At 38.3% G+C, this 22,164-nt stretch overlaps 1 protein-coding gene across 6 annotated transcripts in view; it reads right to left on the bottom strand.

The window, feature by feature from the left end:
- COL14A1 (collagen, type XIV, alpha 1) overlaps positions 1-22,164 on the bottom strand; it is a 115,003-nt gene that overhangs the window by 72,912 nt on the left and 19,927 nt on the right. For all 6 annotated transcript variants that reach the window (XR_001414447.1, XM_014965421.1, XM_014965420.1 and 3 more), the window contains 8 exons: positions 12,241-12,396; positions 11,413-11,532; positions 9,812-9,976; positions 9,268-9,429; positions 7,681-7,832; positions 6,575-6,704; positions 2,241-2,386; positions 787-916 (listed from right to left, as the gene is read on the bottom strand). Coding sequence is in view for 5 of the 6 variants with exons in the window: in XM_014965421.1 (XP_014820907.1) it covers positions 787-916; positions 2,241-2,386; positions 6,575-6,704; positions 7,681-7,832; positions 9,268-9,429; positions 9,812-9,976; positions 11,413-11,532; positions 12,241-12,396 (1,161 nt within the window). In the remaining variant the exon portion in view is untranslated. The remainder of the gene's footprint in view (positions 1-786; positions 917-2,240; positions 2,387-6,574; positions 6,705-7,680; positions 7,833-9,267; positions 9,430-9,811; positions 9,977-11,412; positions 11,533-12,240; positions 12,397-22,164) is intronic.

Raw genomic sequence — 22,164 nt, 5'->3', positions numbered from 1 at the left:
TTCTCTCACCTATTCAATGTAAGTCACTTTCACACTGGCTTACTCATGCCAGGAGCGCAAAACAAGAGGAAGCAATCACTCGCTGCTGGGAGCAATAGAGATGTCACTGAATGCAGTCCCAGAAATATCCCAGCAGCACAATCGCTTCTTTTCAGTCCCTTTGTCTTCCAAAAGCTAGGGCTATTTAGAGAGCTGACATACAGTTCTGTGTACAGTTAGCAGAGGACAGAATTTAGCTGGCAAAACTCTTGCTGCTTATTAAAAACACACCATCTATCATGAGTGCACAGGCGCTTTCCAGCCCTTGGTTTACCAGATGTCAGGCAGCAGGGCTTGGACAGAAACCTTCTCTTTCCTTCTTTTCTGTCTGTACTACTACTGAGCCAGAGGAATGAACTCCTGCATCTGAGCGGTCTCCCCCACACACCTGGTTCTCTGGCTACAGGAGGCTAAACAGAGCAGTCTCAATTTAGCTCTACGTGGTAACGTTCTTTCCCCTTCATCAAGTTCAGAAAACTGTCAGGAGTTCCAGAGATGTCCATAGCACCACTACCAACAAGACAGAAGCGTTCACAATCCCATTCCAAAACCAAACAGTTTTGGAGAAACTCACCTTCTCAGCCTCTATAAATTAAATACTTGCACTAAGAAACTTACGTACAGTTAAGGCTTTGCCCTATGGACTGTTCAAATCAGATTTTAAAATCAGATGTCTGCTCTAATGTGTGCAAAGGCTGTTCTGAAGTTTTATTAACACTGGAGTGAATACAAATATGTGCTACCTACATGTCGTTTCTTGTCCTGTAAGGGGATCACTAGCTTCTTCTCCAAACATGGCATAAACTGTGACTGTATATTCTGTATTTGGCAATAGTCCATCCAGTTCAAGATCTGTTGAGGCCTCCCCAATTTTTATCTAAAAACAACATGAATATAAAAGACACGTTATTTCCGAATTATCTCACAATGGGGAAGAATACTATTTACACACTGGAAATTAGACACGTGATCAAATGCCCTGTTGAACATTTGTCTGATACCGTGCCTGCAGTACTTGGCGCAAGATTTTGGAATTTTGCACAACAATCAAAAGAATAAAATTGTCATAAAGCCAAATCCAACATACAGTTAAGAGGAGTTTAAAAGCAGTTAGTCATATTAGCAATGACAAAATAGTCCTCTGTAGAACATGCATTTACCAAGACTTTTCATTCCCAGTTACACCTTGTTTCATCTCTGGCCATAGGACTAAAATGTCATGGGACTAAAATGTCATAGGAGGAACTGATTTCTGTGCACACTGATGTTCAGATTTGTTGCTATTTAAGGTGTGCATCATTATCCTCCACCTCTTTACTGAGACCCACGTTTGCATGGACCGACTTATTTACTGAAAAAAAATCTTTCTTCAGGGTAAGGCTCAGCCCTCCTGACTCAGCTCGTTTTCAGGGAGGCCCCATTCTTAGCAGAATTATGTGCTCACAGCCACTCATTTAACATAGAGCACAAGTCTATGCGAGCTTTCAGTACCTTCCTACACTCTCCACAAATTCGCATGCCCCTGCATGCTTCTTAGTTTTCTTGCTTGAACAGAGATGTTGTACATAATCTTAATTATACATACAGAAACTTGAGCATAAAAGTTTTTAAATCCCAGACCAGAAGTTCCATTGGAACTATGCTAGCAACCTTTGAAGAGTCTACTGGTTTTACTATTGTCCCACTTTCTTTTCCTTCTAAAAATACCTCCTAAAAATCACTTTTGATGGAAGGCATCATTTTAAAATTAAAAATAAAAGTTGAAAAAAACTAAAAGAATAACAATAAATGTCACATCTGCAAATTTTATTTACTTTAAAGGTCCTGATGAGAACAAAGGCTAAACTTCATATTCTTCTGATAACACACTTAGAAAATATCTTACTTTTACTTCATTTTTTTCTTCCTTTGAGTGTTAGTTTTATATGATGATACAGTATCATCTCATATATAATTTCAAAACAGTCACTTTAATGCAGCTGAAATTGTTGCTTTTTTATGGCAATGACATATAAAAATAATCAACTGGTACTTGTACTTTATTCACAGTCTGTAACACATACACTACTTAAGGCAGTCGTGGAAAAACAATCCAAAGTGTTTGCTGATCAAGTGGGAGGTTAAAGGCTGGGTACTAGTTTAGTCTTTCAAAGATTTATTTTTTGAATAATTGCTATTCAAATGAAAGCTTAATACATCACCTCCTTCTCATCTGCTGCCAGTCCTTCTGTGAGGGGAGCGTATAGGATCATGTAACCTGTGGCACCCGCCACCCCGTTCCACTTTGCTCTCATGCTGCTCTGTGACACATCATACAATTGCAGATCCGATGCCATTGGCAAGGCAACTACAGTGGAACAAGAAACAGACACTTCAGTTGTCTCATTTGAACAACGAGCTATTTTTCAAACAGTTTATTTTACCCTAGGAAACACAAAGGAATACAGCTGTCTTCAGGCATGGAAGTGCCACGATGAAGAGCTGATTAGTAGAAAAAAGAACCCAGAATTAGAGAAATGAGAAAACGATGACCTAACCAATTCTAATGCCAGGGCAGAGTTACCCCCTACAAAGCACTTCAGCTCTTTGTCCTAAATGTCTTTGAACATTTCACGTGGGAGGATTTCTATTCTTTAAGCACCCAATCACTCCATTGAGATGTCACCCTTCCTTCTCCCTGATCTGCAGGAGGATGACCACTCGCTCTCAGAAAACAGGCACAGTCACTATTAGGAACAAGAAGCAGGGCCCAGAGGTGGCTCTTCCTGACAACAGCTCCCAAGCCAGAGCGTGGGAGAGACAGCCTTGAGGCAGGACACGCTGGAGGAAACTCTGAATGAGCAGTTGCGCATGTCAAAATATTTTGACGACAAATTGTTGTGTGTTTGAAGCCTGGATTGTCCAAACTGGCCTATGTCAGCGGGATTATGCAAACGTGGGCAACATCATCCATTGCAAATCATGGTGACACTAACCTGGGGAGTACAACTAAGCAGGCTGAGTGAAATTCAAACTTTATTAGGAAGTTCACTTGTGAATTTAAGGCACTGATACCAGAACATAGCACCAATCTGGGTTCCTGAATATTTCTTTGCATTTTTGTAACTCTTTAAAGCAGCATTTTGCACTTCTCTGATCGTCCTCACTTTCTTCCTCTCACAGAATAACATTCCAAGGTCTCCCCACTGCTGTTACATCATTGATGGATCCATCAAAACATCCAGTCATTGAAGAGATATAAGGGAATGTTGTCTGCGCCTCTGGAACTCCTACACTGAGAATAGTCCATTAAAATGACTCAAAGGGTCTGAAAAAAACAGAAGGCAATTGCTAATTGATATCAAACTGTTCCTATTAGGAACTCAGAAAGACTGTAACAGGCTGGATGTTGAGCCTCTACAAAGCTCTGCTTTGCATGTTTCTGAAGAATCTGATCTGCAAACACAGATTCAGCTACCAATTCTAATTACAAAGCTTCAGAGAGCTTCTCTAATCTCCTTGTCCAAATAAAAACTGCAGCCTGTCTAGCTGACATCTGCAAGGAGTATATCTATTACGTTATCTTCAACAAGCTCTAACAGAGCTTTTAACTTTCCATATACAAAACACGCCAGCCTGGTCCTCTCTTGTTCATTGAGGCCGTTCGCTCAAGCTGTTGTTCAGGTCTGTAAACGTGGGCAAAACTTCAACCCGGGACTCTCTTTAGGTTTCCACTTCCAGGTTACTCATCTATCTTCACTTCCAAATCTTTTTACTTCCATCCTATTTAAACCCTTGTGGATGTGTTGACTTATATTCCCATGAATTCCCACAATTCCTCCAATTATAGGGAGAAAATACTCATAAATATTCTAAAATGTACTTCAGTCTCCTCCCTCAGGACTCCACTCAGACCTGATACCTACAGAAAGAAACTACATGTAGAGATATTCTGAAGGCACTTTCTAGCACATTGTCTCTTTCCTATTCAAACTGCCCCAGGATCACAGACTCATATTTTAATTCTCAACGGGAACTGCTAGGTACTCTGGCAATATAAAGAATAATTAATGAAGAGGTGACTGGAAATTAAAAAAAGTGGTGTTTTCTAATGGACTTTTCAGCAGAAGAGTTCAGAATCTTAAATATAAATAATAATGATGCTGATATGCATCTTGGACAGTTACCAGAGTATCCTAATACTCTGCTAACACAGGGATAAATGAAACCTACTAATATCCAACTGGAATAAACTAAAATGGGTGGAAATATATTTGCAGTAAATTAAAATGGGAACACATTTCATACTTATTTCAAGTTAGAAGTGATTATTAAATCAGAAACCTCTCTAATTATCTGCACGGTATGCATATTGAATTTGTCTATTTAGATTTCACATACCTGTAACCTATTTTCAGTGTTCTACACAACCAAATATGATTGGTGGCTATTTTAATCTGTCAGTATCTCACACAAAGGCAGGAATGTAAACTACAATTTTCCATAGTTCTCCATTAGGATAGTAAAAAAATACTTTCAAACTGCAGGTATTTTATCATGTGAAGTGATTAACATTTGCACGTCAGACTATTACTTCCAACACACTATCAAAGACAGCTGCATAAGATGCTTGATGCTGCATGACCTTGGGGTGTGATCTGATCAGATCTCAGAAAGCCAGCGGGGCTGGGCTCTGTCAGGACTTGACTAAGGCAACTTCAAAGGAATACCAGGTGCAACACAAAACAATCCTCTTGGCTCAGCATGTGACTGTTCTCTCTGCTCAATAAATTAAACAGGTCCTAACACCGTGTTATGGGGTATAACATGGCTGGAGATGACATTTTGGGAGACTGAGACTAGAATAGAAGCCTCAAATAAATTTACGTGATCCTAATTTATTTTCTTCTCAGATTGGGAAGATTAGTACTTCTCTTGGTTGAACTGCATGTGGACAAACATGTTTTTTCCCTTCATATATCCATGCTGACTAATTCCAATCACCTTCATGTCCTCATATGTTTGGAAAAGGGTTTCAAGGAGGAGTTGGTCCATCACCTTCCTGGAAACTGATGTGACATCGAACCAGCCTGTATTTCCCAGATCCTGCTTCACAAAGGACTGACATTTGCTTTCTTCCAGTGTTCAGGAACTTCTCCCAGACACCATGACCAATCAAGAATAGTCAAGACTGTCCTCATCCTCACAATGACATAAACCAGCTCCTTCAGCACTCACGGCTACAGCCCATTCTGTTCCACAGACTTATGTGTATCCAGTTTGCTTAAGTGCCCCCTATAGTGGTACTCCTCAAATGGGGCTAAGTCTTCTTTTCTCCAGACTTTCCCATTGATCTCAGCAGCCTGGGATTTCTGAAGGCCATTTTAACCTGTAAAGGCTGAGTTAAAGAAGGCATTGAGTAGCTCAGTGTTTTCCACTTAGTTTGTCACCAGGTTCCCTGTCCCATTCAGGAACAGGCCCATGTTTTCTTCAGCCTTCCTTTCAGTTTATGTGCCTGTAGAGTTTATTCTTGTTGCCCTTCACATCCCTTGCCAGATTCAGCTCCAGGTTGGCCTTGGCTTTCCTAAACTTACCCCTGCAAGATCAGACAGCAACTCAATACTTCTCCTGGGTCATCTGCCTCTTCTTCCATCTCTTAGAGACTTTCTTTTTACGTCGATTTCTGTTAGGAGTTCCTTGCTTACTCATGTCACTCAGGTGACATGCTGGCCTCCTGTCACCTTTACTTCATCTCCTACTTGTCAGTATGGACCTTTCTTGAGCCTGTAGGATGTGACCTTTGAGTATGAAGCTGCTCTTCTGGATCCCTCTCCTCCCCAGGGCCACATCTCCTGGCATTCTTTCAAGCACATCTCTGAAAAGATTGATGACTGCTATCCTGAAATCCAGAGTTGGGGTCCTTACTCTTTACTTCCATTACTAATATCTGTCATATTTGCTAAAAAAGTAAATGTATTTTGTATACAAATGCATAAAATTGATATGATCAATAGCAGCACATTATCTCAGATACTAGCACAGTTTTCATTATAGAACCTAAAACTGTAAACATATAGTCTTACTAACAATATCCCAAGTCACCATTTTACAGAGAAAAAAATAACTGAATCATTGAGAAAGAAACTTACAGAAGTTACCTTGAAATCTTTGGAACTGGTGAGAATCACATGCAGGTATTTCTGGTCACACCTAATCCTCCCCTCATGAGATCATCTTCAGCCACACGCCTAACTTATAAAGCTTGGCCTCACACTCAAAGTGTAGGAATGTTTTAATTTGGGGTTCAATACAATCGACTTCAAAGTTCAGCCCAGAGATAAAACCTTTCTCAGTGTTTAAATATCCACAGAACATGTGGACTTGGGAACTTAGCCCAGAATTAATTCAAACAGAAATTAATATAAGGCAAATGCATTAAAAGAAGCTAAATTGAAAACTTTCTTCTGCATTTTTTTTTTCCACAAAGACTAATGCTTACACAGTATGATTGAATGCAAACAGTCAAATCTGTAACAAACTTGCTAAGGATACTCACGTGTAGTTTCAGTTCCACGGAGGCCCTCACTAGCAGCATTGGAGTATATTGCAAACACAGCTATCTGGTATTCAGTTAAAGACATTAGGTTTTTCAGCACTGCTGTTGATAAGCTTCCATCCACCACAACCTGTTTAGAAGAAAATTCAACTAAATACACATAAAGCAAACGAACTATATTACCATCTAATCAATCAATCAATCCCTCTTTCTGGCAATTTTTACACTGGCATCTCAGAATCAATGTTCTACAGTTCAATTCATACATCAAATTTGCCTTTGCTACCTATAGGTACAGTGAGGTGTCTGAAAAAAGAACAGCAACCATAAATCAAAATATTTTACTGATGTAAGTAGCCATTCAGAACAAAGGAATTGCTTAGATAAATAAAGTGTATAAAATACACTTTAAGAGTGCATATTGGGCACTTTTTGATGTAAATACTGTCTTATCATAAATATTCCTTTAGTACTACATATGTAAACACACAGTACTTCAAACTGGCATTAATATATATCCACGCTGAACAAGTTTCTAGTGCAAAAAGAAAAAAACCAAATCCTTATTTAAATCCTCTTGCTTTTCTGCTTTTCCCTTCAATTTTGTAAGTTGGCAGCTGAAGCCAAAAGCTTGTTCTACGGCATTTTTCCTGCCTCCAAAATGCCTCTCCTATTCAAATAAACACCTCTCTCCAAATTTTCAATTGCCAGTTGCAGATGTCCCAAAAATATATACCCATATCATCTTCCTTTTATGAATTACTTTTTCTTAGCATAGAAAATCTGGCTTACCATCAGCTCCTACCTCTTCTGTTTTTGTAAACAGAATGGTGCAGGGGGAGTCTATAGAATTGGTTCGAGTAACTCTAAGTGTAAGCAAAAATGCAAGTAGTTCACCCCACCCCCCAGAAGTGCTCATTGTTAGAGCACATTTATTTTAAATTACATGACAGAAAAGCAGCCTGGCTACTACCCAATCTTCACCACCATCCAATGTGACCATATCGCCTTTCTGCAGAGCCGACATAGGGAATTTCAGTGATTTTCTGTCTAGTTAGTTCCTGCTGTTGTATTAAAAAATTCTGGGAAACTTTTCCTCCTTTTACCTCTTCTGGTTGTCCTCCTCGAGTGGGATAGTACACAACCCTGTATTTTTCCACTTTTCCTGGTGCATGTGTCCAGCTAACCCGGAATCCTCTAGCTGTTACCTCAGATGTGACCAAATCCGAAGGAGCCCCAAGTGAAGCAACAATTGTTCCTAGGTTAGAGACAACAAAGATTTTTAATTCCCCTCAGCAAAATAACTATTTAGTTTGTTGTATTTGCTGAAGCTCTAAAGATCACCCCTCATCAGAAAATCAAATAATTGGCTACTCTACTTTTATTTAGGTCGTTTTCAATGGAAACAAAGAATTAATAATAAGAATGAGTACTGCACATACAGCTTTCACTGGAATTAAGCCTTCCTGGTCTTTCATAAACTTTTATATGAAAGAGACAAAAATACAAAACTAAGCTTTCCTGTCCTTCCTCCCATCACTCTTTCAAGCCCTTTCCTTTCTGGTTTTCTATTTCAGGTTCCTTTCCTCCACTCACAAAAACCATCCAAGTACATATACAGCTGTGATCTCCTGCGCTCCTCTGCAGGTTGGAAACTGATATGCTGCCTGTCAGCAGATTGAAGAGATGGAGGGAACGGTCTTCTTCTCTGGAAATCATTCCTTTCCACAAAGATGTCCCATCTCTCTATGTTTTTTCCATCCTCTCCCACTCAATTTCCCAACTGACTGGTTACTCCCCCCACAAGACATAGCTAATAGTCTGTATTTCTTCCAGTTTGCAGGTGAATAAAAGAGGAAAAAGAAGGAATGAAGCCTTACCAATACACACTTTTTCATTGCACAGGTATGTATAAAGACAACACTTCTTACTGATATGTATGACAAGCTTATTGAAAAATCACTCAGCATTTCTGTGATATTACAGAATCACAAATGAAACAATACAAACAAAATCCACTGAAGTCTTTCAGAAAGAATTCCCTCAGGTAGGACTGTTTCTCTGACAAATTGCAACACTTTTTCATAGCCATTTCTTTTGTTCAGAAAAGCAAAAAAAATATTGTAGTCAGAGAAGGCTTTTTTATATATGAACAATTTTCTTCACCATTTTTCTTATGCTCTGAAATGTATTTTTTTATGTATTAAATAAGAAATAGAAAAAAAAAATCCATCATCAGGAAAGGACAAAACCTTAACAGTTGAAAATTTTGAAAACTTATGAGACAATAAAACCAGTAAGTTAGGAGATGGAAATCACAGCACAAACGTAACAATTCCATGTCCAGCTGTTAAAGCAATTCATCTCCAAACCTTTGTATTATAAATATTTTTCCTTACCCACCACTTGGAAATAGTTACAGCAGAATGAATGTATATTTTTATACTTTTGGTACTACCAAATACCATAATATTGACCACTATCAAAGAGAGAGACCAAGAGATCAAAGAGATCAAAGCAAGAACAAAACACACTTAAGAAGATAATTTCCCTGATAATGTGCTTTCTTGTGAGCAAAAGAATCTACAGCATGAGTCAAGTGCCAGAAGCCAGCTTAGAGCTGCAGGTATTTGCAATAGGATTTGTAGCTCTAAGTTCATATTAAGTTACATTAGCTGTTGTTTCTTAATCACCTTTGATTTCCTTTTCCTGTTCCTCTACTCGTGAGCACACTGTTCTGGTAAGACCTTCAACAATGGTATGCATGAAGTTAAAGTCAGCAACGTTGTAGACGTGGGTGCTGTCGGGCTCAGAGGCAATCTCTTTGAGTTCATTTATATCTGCATTCTTTACACCTTTCATTGGAAAAAAAAAAGTAAAGAAAATATTTGCAACAAAAAAGAAAAAATCTTGTATGCATAGGGATTGATAAAAAATTGCTGAAATCCAATTCTTTGTTTTAATGACCAACAACAGATTGCTTTGTTGTTAAGATGTTACTTCAAGACGTTAATTTTTGCCAGCATAACTGGCATTTTTTCAGCTGTCTTCTGATAACGTAGTATCCATGTATCCTGCTAAATTCCAGTTATAGCAGCAACTGATTGGAGAACATATTAAAGAAGATTTAAACTAATGACAATACAGAAAAGAACAATTCCTTAATATAGAGGGCAACAGACACAAATACACCAGAGTATAATGGGACACAGAATATGGATATGGCAGAATACACACCAATAGCAAACAGCTCAATGCCAGCATCTCGTAAGTTTTTAGCAGGAGGGATAACATCATCTTGGGACTTTCCATCAGTGATGAGTATACCAATTTTAGATACTCCAGGTCTTGCACCTGCTTCAGGCTTAAAGCTGTTTTCCAAAATATAAGTTAAGGCAAGACCTAAAAAAGGAAACATTTTAAAAGACTCTAAGAGGGAAAAATTTCCATTATTTTTTCTAATATCACAGTGTTTGCCTTTCCACTCAATTTAAAAATTCTGAGTCACCTTTTAATGAAGGATAAGTATAAAAGAAGAATTTATTTACTGAAAGATTAAATTCCAACAAGCGTTCTAAACTACAGAGAAGATGACATTCATCTTTAGCAGCCTTTTGATCAATCAATTTATTTTAAACTGGTTATGGAAAAATAAATTGATTGTCTTGTGAATGCATCATCTTTTCTTCCTTACTCTACAAACAGAAATATTCCATACCCTATAGAATAGAATAGAATAGAAAGTCCCCTCTCCTACTTACATTGAAAGCACATGCTCTGGATAGCTCAGTAAACCCCCATACTACATGCAATCTTACTTTAATTTGCTTGTTTATTTGTTCTTTCCAACTTACAAACTGAAGAAAAGCTTAGATAAAGCTTAGGGGAAATCTGATTTGAATAACTGCTAATTCTTTCAAGGGAAAGAACAACTCCTTAGGACAAACTTACACATTACAATGAGATCCTGTCTGAAAACTCTTAGGTCTCCCACAACAAATATTCCTAACTCACCTGCTTCTAACACCCATATAAAATAATCATGATAATTTACTACTTGCTACCTCACAGTAATCTCATTCCTAGGATCATACTAGAGTCCTTCTGCCCTTTGTCCCATTGCAATCTCTCCCTTCTACCAAAATAAAGGATGTTGCAGCAGAGAAGGAGACTTTTTCACATTCATTCTCCCCTCTCCCCCTGCCAAAAAAAACAAGGGGAAAAAAAAAAGCAAAAAAAAAAAAGCAGGAATTTACTCAAAGCCATGTCTGGGTCTTTGGATATATCATTCTCCTGGCAAGACAGCCAATATCACTGACTGCTGCTTTGATGATACTGGAGTTGTATTCAGAGACTATTTTTCCCAGGTTGACAGGCATCCCCCATTTATCCATCACTAAGTGTCTTCTAGGGCTTCAGTGCTCTAACTACTAAAAGGTCAATGGAAATCTGAAAGCCCCAGGTGATCACTTGATAAGCTACTATTGCCAGTTGTCAGATATTAAAACAACATTCTTTCCCTCCCCAGAATAAAGCTCTGTGCATGAACATTATGAATGGATTTTGCATTTTCTTCCCAGCAGGTAAAAGATTTTACCTCCAGCGCAGAGAGTTCGTGTACGCTTTGCTTTATGTGACCCTGTCCTGACCAGAAATGCTCCCAGTGAAGCCAATGAGACAAGCACTTCAGAAAAGACTTCACTGACACTGGAAAAAGCAATTAGCAAGCTGCAAAAATCCTATCCTTTTTACCCCTAATAGTAAGCACTAACACTTCTTAGTCTGTGCAGCAGAATATGTTTTTTAATAAAAGGCAAAAGCTAAAACATTCACTGTACCTGTTAGTGTATTCCCTCCCTTATATGGTAAATTGCGGACTGCATCCAAAACAGCATCTTTTGTGCCATAGGCATTCAAGTGCCATTCAATTCGGGGATCACCACTGTACTGTGCAAGACCTAAAGAACCAGAAATTAAGGTAATCCGTCAGGCAATAAAGCATGTTTTTTTAAGTATTTACACTTTATGTACTTGGTTACCAACAGCCTACCATAGTAAGTTTACTATAAGTAGCTTCATTACCATGCTAGAAAAAATGCATCGCTTGATGCCAAAAAACCAGTATAAAGTGTTCTTAGTGGCAATGTCTCAATTTATTTTCAAAGCCCTTCTTTCAAGTTCTAAGGAAAGTAACTGAGGAGTACACAACTTTCTCAGAGTTTAGTAAGATTCCAAGAAATTGGGTTTTGAAGAAGAACGATTTTATTATTATGTGCTTTTGATCAGACTAAAATATAAGTAGCAGAACAGAAATATAGCATTTGAGCCAGTTTAAAGCATGAGAGAAGCCATCCATTGGCACGCTCTTCCTCTGAAAATTAAACTGCAAGTGTTTGATTTAATGCTGACTGAAGTCAGTAGGACTGCTTCCACTGTTTTTTAATTTTCCACTGACATTGCACTAGAGTCTACTTAAGCTGAGTGCCACAGTAAACTGTGAGGAGTTAATACTACAAACATTCAAGCAGCATTACTTTTATGATAGTAGTGCTAGTTCCAGGTGAGGATGAATCTTGCACAAACAAGTAGCATTAAGCTGTTAACTATCCTGAAATCGTGACATTTTTACATTGCTCAGAAATACTAAGAAAAATAGGGCCCCTTACCTACTCTTGTTTTCTCAGATCCCACATTGAAAGCAGAAACCAGATTTTCCAGGAACAGTCGAACAAGCCTGAAGTTGAACCTGCCAATACTCCAAGAACCATCTACCAGTATCACAATATCTGCAATTGCTGGAGTTTTACAGGTAAACAGGCTTCCTGTAAATCATTAAAATGAAAAGGATATTTTTAATTCAATAATAAAATTATAACTCAATAAATGTATACCTTCCTCCTCCTGCTAAGCTTAACACTTAAAGCTTCCTTCCATGGGAAAAGAGAGAAATAAGCAAAACCTCTAAACATATTTGTTCTAAATTCAGTAGTAGCACAGTTTGGCCTTTATCAACTTAGTTTTCTCATTAAGCTGTTCAAAGTTACTGTTGGAAGATGCATAAAAAAAGAAATGCTTCTTCTAAAAATACAATACTACAGTCAAGCCAGCAGTTCATTTTCATTCTCAAGAACATACATACACAGTATACAGTTCATGACACTTAACCTGAGGCACAGACAATGCAGAGAGAGCTACCCAGGGATGCAGACATCCAAAGCTGTTATCAAGACCCATTTTATAGTCACCATAGAAAAGCAGGTCTTTCTAGACATTTCAACAACTCTGTAGAAAAACTTCTTTAGCTGCCATTGTAGACTTCTAAAGTTAGAAGTGAGTCTCACCCTGGGAGTCTAGAGTAAAACTACAGGTCAACTGAATATGCTGCATTAAACCAGAGTGGGAGGCACTCAACGCAGCAAAGGTAAAACACAAAGACCTCAGATTCAAATTCACAAGCTCTGTGAGAACTAGCACCACATGAAGACTTCGTCTTACAGATATATGGAAAAATATACAAAAATAAAAGAGCATGTAAGAGGCAGCAGAAAAGACCTGATGAGAATTAGCAGAGATGTACATTAATAGCCTCTAAGGCTCAGTGAACCAAAGGGGAAGTCAGAGGAAATAGGAGTAGAGGTCAAAGTTCAAGGTAAGCCAACTAGAAGGTTTTTAGGAATTCTTAAGAAATTGAGAAGCCTAAACATAAGTGCCACAATCAGTTTGAGAAAATGACAAGAAGGGAAGTAAGAGATAAGAAGAGGCTCCCGTAACCTCAGACAGTATCACCACATCCCACAGAGGTGGCTGCGTGATGCTAAAAGTAAGGCTGCTGACATAGGGGGTTCATACTGTAGGGAGGGAAAACAAATGACTGATGTTACACAGGGTGGACCAAACAAGAGCTTCTGTTTGAAGTATAAAAATCGCAAACTCCCCACCGGATTGACTGTAGAATAAGGAGGGAAGTAGGTGAGTCAAAGCAAAGCAAGTTGGTGGAAAAGGTATCTTGTATCACAAACCATTTAGGGATCAAAATGATGTCCCTGAGCACAGTAAAAAATTTGCAGATTAGTTAAGTAAGCTGCAGCCCAACTTTTATCATCATTTTTTTCAGGATCCACTACACAAATTAGTTGACAAAGGATACAAACACCTTAAGTGGCATGAGCAGGAATCACCAAGTACATTGTTAGAAATAAACTAATCTTGAGCAGAGGTGCTCAGTGAATAAAAGAAATAATTCAGTGAGAAAAAATCAAAAAGATGCTTGCATTAGCTTACAAGGAGCTCTCCTGTAAGAGAGGGAATAAGTCACATGGTTAGCAACTTAAAACTTTACATTATTAATGATAATCTTTTCATTAAAGACAAAATGATAGTCTCACAGGCAAAACCAATCTGATGTGCTGAAGGACTTCAATTGGTACAAATTAAGAGTTAGATTAGTTCTGTAGTGTAAATCCACTGAGCAAGAAACTCAAAGTTACAGTTAATGTCTTAAACGTGAACTAAAAATGTTTTTAGAAGAGCAGAGAACATTTCCTACGTGCAGCAAGCAGTGTAGAATAAGTTCTAAACACATGACAAAAATTCCACTTACAAAGATGCCAAAACAAATATTTTATTTTAGTTTTTACAGTACAAGACAACGCTATTTGAATTGGCAACACATTTTAATGTATAAACACTGGGGAACATTTAGTAAGCATCAGAAAAATGATCTTAAATTGGAAGATAAATCCAAAGGAGGTCCAAATCTTTGTATCACTGAAGTCAACAGGAAAACTTCCCTTGATTTCAGTGGGACTGGAATCTGTTTTGTGATTTAATAGGAACTTACCAGTCATGGCAAAATTGATGTTTTAAATATCTTTGCCAAATAAACTTCCTGTTAATCAGCCTGCATTACTTGCAGTATTTGTCTCCCATTAACATGCAGTTCAATTGTGCCATTCTTACACTGGCCATAATTATCTTCTTAAGCGTCAAAAGAACTATTGGCAAAGTAAAACGCTACTCAACACCAGCAAGAATGACAGAACTGGACCCCTGATTCACATCCAAGCAGCTGTACTGTAATACAGCTGTACCCTTTCAGTACGATCCCAGCAGTTTAATCATACAACCCAATGAGGATAACAGGATTTCTGTGACTGTATTTCCCTTCTCAACTTCTAAAATCTTATGCTTACTATGAAACCCAGTTAGTGCCCTTGGTCTTACTCGTTTTGTACCAACAAGATTTGCCTATAAGGCTTCTTTAATCCCGTAGTCATGGCTTTGTAAATAAAGCCTTTTATTGGTTTTAGTAAATCCATTCAGTGCAGCAAAACCCGAAGAATAAAGAAAACAATAAAGGCATTCCTTTCAATATTTTATTTCCACATCATCAGATCAGTGCAAATAGTATAATTCAATTATTTTTTTGTTAAAATAGCATGTGTGGTTTGATCCAAGATTGTACTGCAATGTCACAGAATGTGAAAATTTGATTCGTTCTCTTCGTAGATAGGAGATACTTGTTGAATCTTTTCTGCATAAAACATTTAGGTTTTGTTACTTCTGTACACCCACTATTGCTTATGTTTCTCCTTGTTGTACTTAATAGAATTGTAGAAAGTTCCCTAAAATGGAATAAACAACAGTGAGATATTAAACAGAATAACATGCTGTACAGAAATCTTTAAAACCTGATAGAACACAGACACCATATCATCCTACTTTATAAAGTGAGTTTAAAAGACACAGCGTGTAACAAAAAATTTATACACCCTACTGAGATTAGCCAGTTTCCATTACCAGTTCTAGCAAATGCCTTTTTCACTAATCTTCCCATAAAACCATACATGGTCATGAATTCCTATAGGGTTTAAGGATCATTTCGAGCATTTCAAGTGTCTAAACGTAATAGTCAATTTTCTCAAAAAAACACATTTCTTAGAGGATGACAGCATATAATTCCATATAAGAAAAGCTTCCCACACTCTGTGTTTTAGCCCACTACAAGTTTGAATACTGCGATCAGGTTGTGCCTGTTTCCTTTTTACTCTGTTATCGAAAGAACAGTCTTGAGAGAGAAGGTACCACTTTCCTCTGAATTACACAATACTCACCAGTTTCTAGAGCTGGACAGTAGGGAGGAAACCAGTTTCCTAATTTTGTATAATTTTTCCTTATCTTATATAGACAGCATTATTCTACTTTGAGTGCTGCATTCCATAAGGAATGGTAACAGAGCCTGAGATTTTTAGGTTAGAGAAAATGACAGAATTGCAAATATCCTACAGCCAGAGAAAGAGCTTATATATTTTACACCAGCAACTGTCTTCAGTGGGTGGAGGAGTTTGATAGGAAAAAAGTAAAAAAGTTAATGGACTTTCTGTAACAAATTTACAATTTTCCTAGTGTTATTTGACAGAAGGAACTTGCCACTGCCAGGAAGGTAACTGAAGAGGAAGGGGTTTGGTCTGCTCGTTTCTGTGTGTCACAAATGAAGGCACAGGCTCAAAATTTCATCTCCAAAGACAGCAGCAATTATTAGGACAAGATATTTGCACAAAACCTGCTTCAGTATTGCCAACTGTCATATGATCATCAAGAATTTCAATCCTTTTTTCAGGGAAATCTTTTAAAGAATAACCAGCATGGAAGGGATTTTGCATCTACCAAATTGTTTCCTGCCTTTGATCCCTCAAGCCCACAGACATAAAAGGTGACGCATTTGCTGGCATTTCCAACGTGCAAGGACTACAGCGCTATCAAGAACTCTGTCAGAGTTTGGCTGAGATGGAAGCCAACAATGCCAACGCTGAAAAAAAAGATCCATATGGAACTTTCTGGGATACAGGGAGAGTTATTGGAGCCTGCAAAATGTGCCCCTTGAGACGTCCCATTGAAGGAAACAGAGGGCAGGTGAGGACTGCGGGGGCTCTGGCAGTGAGGGGGATGCACAGAACAGAGCAGGGTCTGCAAACTTCTGCAAACACCAACTGCTTCTCTGGGGCTGCATTTTCAACCTGCTGTTATTCTTTCGCCCATGTGTTCAGTGAGCAATGGTAAAACCCAAAGGTTTGACCAAAAAAACTGCAAGCCTTACTTAGACACAAATACAAGCTATGATATTTCAGACTACAGTAGCAGCTCTGTGACTCTTGGAGTTAATCCTACTACTCTTTGAAAGGTCTTTGAAAGGCAAAGGGAGAAGCAGCAAATACAGGCACTGCCACCCGGGAGGGCTCAATGCCTTAGAAGAACCAGTTGAATTTGCACAGTTTTGATACGTTTTGCAGAAACACACTTGATATTTTGCCTCCCCTTGGTATGAAACTGTTCTCATTTTCAAGAGCCAAAACACACACTTCTTTGCTAGAAGTTAAGACTATAATTCTTTCTGAGTCTGCAATATGTCGTTTCCTTTCTTACTCTTTGTCACAGTGGAAAAGTCAAAAAATATACGTGGAAGGAGAGGAAGAAAGTTCAAGTAGAGGTCAGAAATAATACAATATGAATGGAAGACTCGTTCATGGGGTAACAAAGCACAAAAGGCAAGAAGCGTGATGACAGAAGCGGGTGAAAAATACCTTGTGAATAAAGCACAAATGACAGAGAAAAGTCAGTCCCTCCTCAGTGACTGACAGCACCACTGCTGAGCAGAAGCACCACTGGACAAGGGCAATATAAATCTACATCAGGAAGATGTCACTTCTTCTAAAAAAAGGGTTAAAAAAATACACAGACGTGAGGCACTGTTCAGCTCCAAAATTCAGCAACTCACTAGTCCACACTTCTGACATTGATATTATTGCACTGTGCTGGTGATATCATCATTGCACTTAGACCTCCGTTTAACACATCCCATATGTCAGGCTCCAGACCAGACAAATGCATACAACATAACTGCTTTTCTTTGAACTAGATCCAGCCATAGCTTGATTTTGAAGGACTCAAAATGCTGGAACATCATTAGGTTGAAAGAGCAGCCCAACGAGGTTAGAAGTTTGTCCCTGCTCCCTAGAAAAAAACCAAAATAAAATAAAGCAGCCAGCCCTTTCCCATGCACCTTGTTCTGTTCCAGGAAACTAATACAGCTCAACTGGCAGGCCTACAAATTTGTTATTTGGGGCAGTTGGAATACTAAGACTTACTGAATCTGCTGCGTCTAATCGTGTCACGTTTGACTGTGAATGCTGTAGTTCTATAATTTTGCTTCTTTCAAAAAGTATAGAGCAATAAGTGTTATTATTTTAAGTATACCTTTTGAATTTATAGCCACAAAAGCAGAAGATAAAGCAGTAGCTGATAAAACACATTAATTGCATGCATATACTAGGGCTAATTCTCAAGTGTGACAGAAGGAAGCATAAAGCCATTTTCTATGCACCTTTGCATACGCACTCAATGATATTTGTACTTCTCCAGTAAGTAATCACCAGCTTAGAAAAACTCTTTAGAAATTTCTTCCTGCATCTTAACGTTTTAATTTACTTGAGAGCCAGAACAAATATAAAAGGTAACTATGAAAGAAATTGCTGATGTTTTCTGGTAGACCATTGCTGATTGATAGTACCAAAGCACCTGATGTCTGCAGCAGCTTCCCAAAGAGCCACACTAAACTCTTTTGGTCCGTGTACCTAGTTACAAAAATAAGTTTAAAAAAAACCCTGCATTTAAACTCAGAGTTCAAAACATTTATTTTACTTTCTCTTCCAAAAAGGCAACACATCAACACGGAACAAAGCACATTGCTGAAATCCTTCCTGAAACTTCAACACTGCAAGACACTGTGTCCGTTTAGCCATAACGATTTACACTGAAAATGGTCCACAACCCCGCTGTAAAGTACATGAAACCTAAGAAACTCTTCTGCAGATTACAGCGATAATTCTCTACCGCTCATTGCTCTCAGTTCTGCCCACAAGTGCATGAATGTTTTAAATGAAACAACTGTCTCAAAGTCTAAATTACTTTTCAAGGCAGAGAACTATAATTTTTTATTAATATGGTCATGTTTATCCACCATTCCTATGTAACAAATATGCCAGGATTTAAAGGGGTTATTTTTCCCTTTGCTTTAGTGAAGTATGAAATCCCTGAGACAGTTTTCTCTGGCTATCTAGAAGGCAGTTAATCATGGGGCTGCAGACAAAAATGGCACTCAGAAGTCCTCAACGTTAATTAAATTACACGTATAAATCCCTCTAAACCATGATAAAGAACTGGTCTGTGCCTAAGCTTGTAACTACGTTACAGCTTTAATAAACAGGTTAAAAAAAAAAATACAAACAGAAAAGCGCCTGCCTCAGAGAACAAGCTGCATATCTATGAAAGTCATTAGCACAGAACTAATTAAAAATTAGTTGAAGAGAACTGCTACACCACTGTTACATTACAGCCCAGCATTATAGATCCAGGTACATATGATGTTGTGGCCAGAAAAAAAAAAAGATGGTGCAGTACAGTTACAGTGCAGAAGACTTTCAAATTCAAGTCCCTATATTACCTTCAAGAATTTCTTGAAATTACATTATCATAATGTAACCAATGTATATGCTCATATAAATATAAATATGCAGTGAGCTTCAGAAGCATCACTGATTTTGGATGTTATGTGTCAATCCCTTGACCTTTTCCCTCAGATCCATGTAGTTGATAGTTTGCCACCCAATGCAAAGAGACCCTGGCAACAGGATTACCATAATTAGCTTCCACATATTTAGTTCTCCATCTTTTAAAATCTGTGCTATTAAGCAAAAGCAGACAAATATTAAAACAAAAAAGTCTTCCTTGGAGGATTTGATTTTGTGGTTATTTAAAATTCTCACAGAGACCTAATCAAAGAAGAATCCCAAAGGTCTGTGCCACTGCACTGTACTGAAGTGGGCTAAGCAGCAATAAACACACCACCAATACCGTTTCTTAAATGAGCATTTAAGGTAATCTTTGATTTTCTTCTCTAGTTCAGACTTTTAAATTCCTCTCATCCACTAAAATAATTATTCCCTACCATAAACAAATTACTAAATAGCCATGTTGCATATTTTCCCATCAGGCAGGTTACACCGATGTCTTCCATCCTGCAACATTTCTTTTTGTCTGAGATTCCAGTCTCTTCCGTTCACTTACTATTTCTTTGATCTTGCACTCACGGTACCACCCAGCTAGACAGATAATGCATTTAGGCACACCAGTTAGTCACTATCACATATGGTGGGCAGTTAAATTTTTAAGCTACAGGACTAATAATAAATCTCAATTTACTGAATATTTTCTTCCATTCAAAGCCATTTATAAGTACTTTATAGTGTTTCAAAGGCATTAAAACAAAATTACAAGTCTTATCTCCAAATCCGACTCCATTTTTAAAAAATAAAACCAAAAATCTCATGCAGAACCTTATCCTAAAGACTTCGGTACAGGGATATTTGTAACAATTCCACTTTACAGAGGAAGGCAGTTTCCAGTCTTTAATTTGCAAATACATGAGAAAAATACTAATCTGATTTCCCAGAGAAGTTCTGCATAGGAAGTAATAGGACTCTGATTATTACATCGCCTATGATATTTTTTTAAACATCTTCCAGAAACAATGGCAAATTCTAAAGGTGTAAGAGTGAATTTAAAATTTGCACTGAGTAAAAGACAATTATTTCAATTAATCTAGACAAATTACTGGCTGCTATCTGCTATCCAAAGTATACAACTGTTATGGGAGCTGTTAAAACCAAAGGAGATGCCTATCACGAGGTACAGACTATGCTTACACTTACGGGTTTGGTTTCAGTTTGACCAGTAGCCACTTAGAAATTTACAATAACCGTAACCAAATTGAAACTGTTGGCCCTTAATGAAAACCATGTAATTTAATATGCACACATATAGTTAGACTACCCTGATGTGTGAAAAGCAGAGTGAAGGCAACCATATAAAAATTTATTAAAATAGTCCTACAGAGCTCAATAGAGGATCTTTTTCATTTTTTTCCAAAGAAAAAACGTTAAATATTTAATACATAATTTTTCAGTTCTTCTTGTTAATTTTTTTCAGTAAGTAAGAATTGTTGCACCATTACATTCTATTAGACCAGTGTTAGTGTTTCCCTCCCACCATCTGTTTCCTAGTCCCAGATTAATTAAAATACTAACAGTTGCCTCAACCACAACACAAGGCTGGCAAAGCACCTGTAATTCTGTTGGAACAAAACACAAGCTGAGTGTCATTTTCTGTTTTTAAAGCATAGCTAAACAGAACTGGCCCATCAAAGTCATAAATGTATCTCAACCAGCCTCTACCAGCTACATCATTATTGCTTGCAACTGACACTTTATTATTACTTCTTAGAGAATAAAAACACTAATCATTATGAAGCTCTTAAGGCAGAAACATCTGCCACAGTTTGACATGACCTCCCTGCCCCCTGGGTATTGAGCTAAATTTGGATGTTGAGTTTGAAAGGTCTTGAGGGTAGGGAGAGGAGAGATGAGAGAGGATATACCAGTGGCATTTCACAGGCTCCAGCCAATTTAGTCTTTTGGTAAGAGCTACCATTCCTATGCAATTTACAGCTCTCATTCCTTTATCATAGTTACTAGAAAGATTGGTGCAAAAGACCAGAAATTTTACCACGCATTTTTAACCACATAAACAAATCAAACCCAAGCAAAGACCCTGCTGAGACTAATATTTACTGCTGAAACAGCTGTCTGCACTCCTACGCAGCCCTAATTCTGCTAACTTTCCTGCGTACAAAAAAACTAAATATACTCAAGCATCAAGTTGGTGTTCCAGAGAAGCTCCTTTGAGGATTCCAGGAGAGCAGAGTACCAGAATACCACAGCTCAACTTACTGGGGAATAACGAGCCAAACAAACACTTCATGAGCCAAAGACAGAGACATGAAACCCAGCAGTCAGATAAGGAAAGAGGAGGTAATAGGCACAAACCTGAATGTAAGAAATTCCTTTGAGGGTGGCAGAGCACTGGAATAGGCTGCCCAGAGAGGTGGTGGAGTCTCCATCTACTGGAGACAGTCAAGACCCACCTGGACATGTTACTGTGCAACCTGCTCTGGGTGGACCTGCTTTGGCAGAGGGGTTAGACTAGATGATCTCCAGAGGTTCCTTCCAACCCTATATCACTCTGTGATTCTGTGACTCCCTCCACATATGCAGACGGACTGGTACAATCAGTAGAGCTAACCAGCCAGGTGAGAACATCTTTGAGGTGGAACACATGGACTACTCAGCCAGGTAGGCAAGTTCTGTTGCGGCTACTAACTAGCGCCTTTTTAACCAAGGAGCATAGCTCAGCTGTAACACCAAGGTTTACTCAGCACACAGGGCACCAGGCAAAGTGTGCTGACGACCAGACAGCCCAGAATCAGTCTCCTGTATCAACAGGTCCAGAAAGAACATGAAGAGCCTCAGAATGTGCAGTGAGGGTAGAAACGACCCTGAAATCATCTCTCCTCAGTACAAGCTCCTGCTTGATGTTGATCAACAATCTTAGCCTCAGATGAATGAGACAGACTGTGAAACAAGACTCCCCTCTGTAGGCATAAGGAACAGCCTTGAAAGGGAACGTGTACAGCAGAT

Source organism: Calidris pugnax, unplaced genomic scaffold, assembly GCF_001431845.1.
Source record: "Calidris pugnax isolate Ruff unplaced genomic scaffold, ASM143184v1 scaffold41, whole genome shotgun sequence".
NCBI lineage: Eukaryota > Metazoa > Chordata > Aves > Charadriiformes > Scolopacidae > Calidris > Calidris pugnax.
The sequence above is the reverse complement of the archived record's forward strand: the minus strand, read 5'-3'. Positions and strand labels throughout refer to the sequence as shown.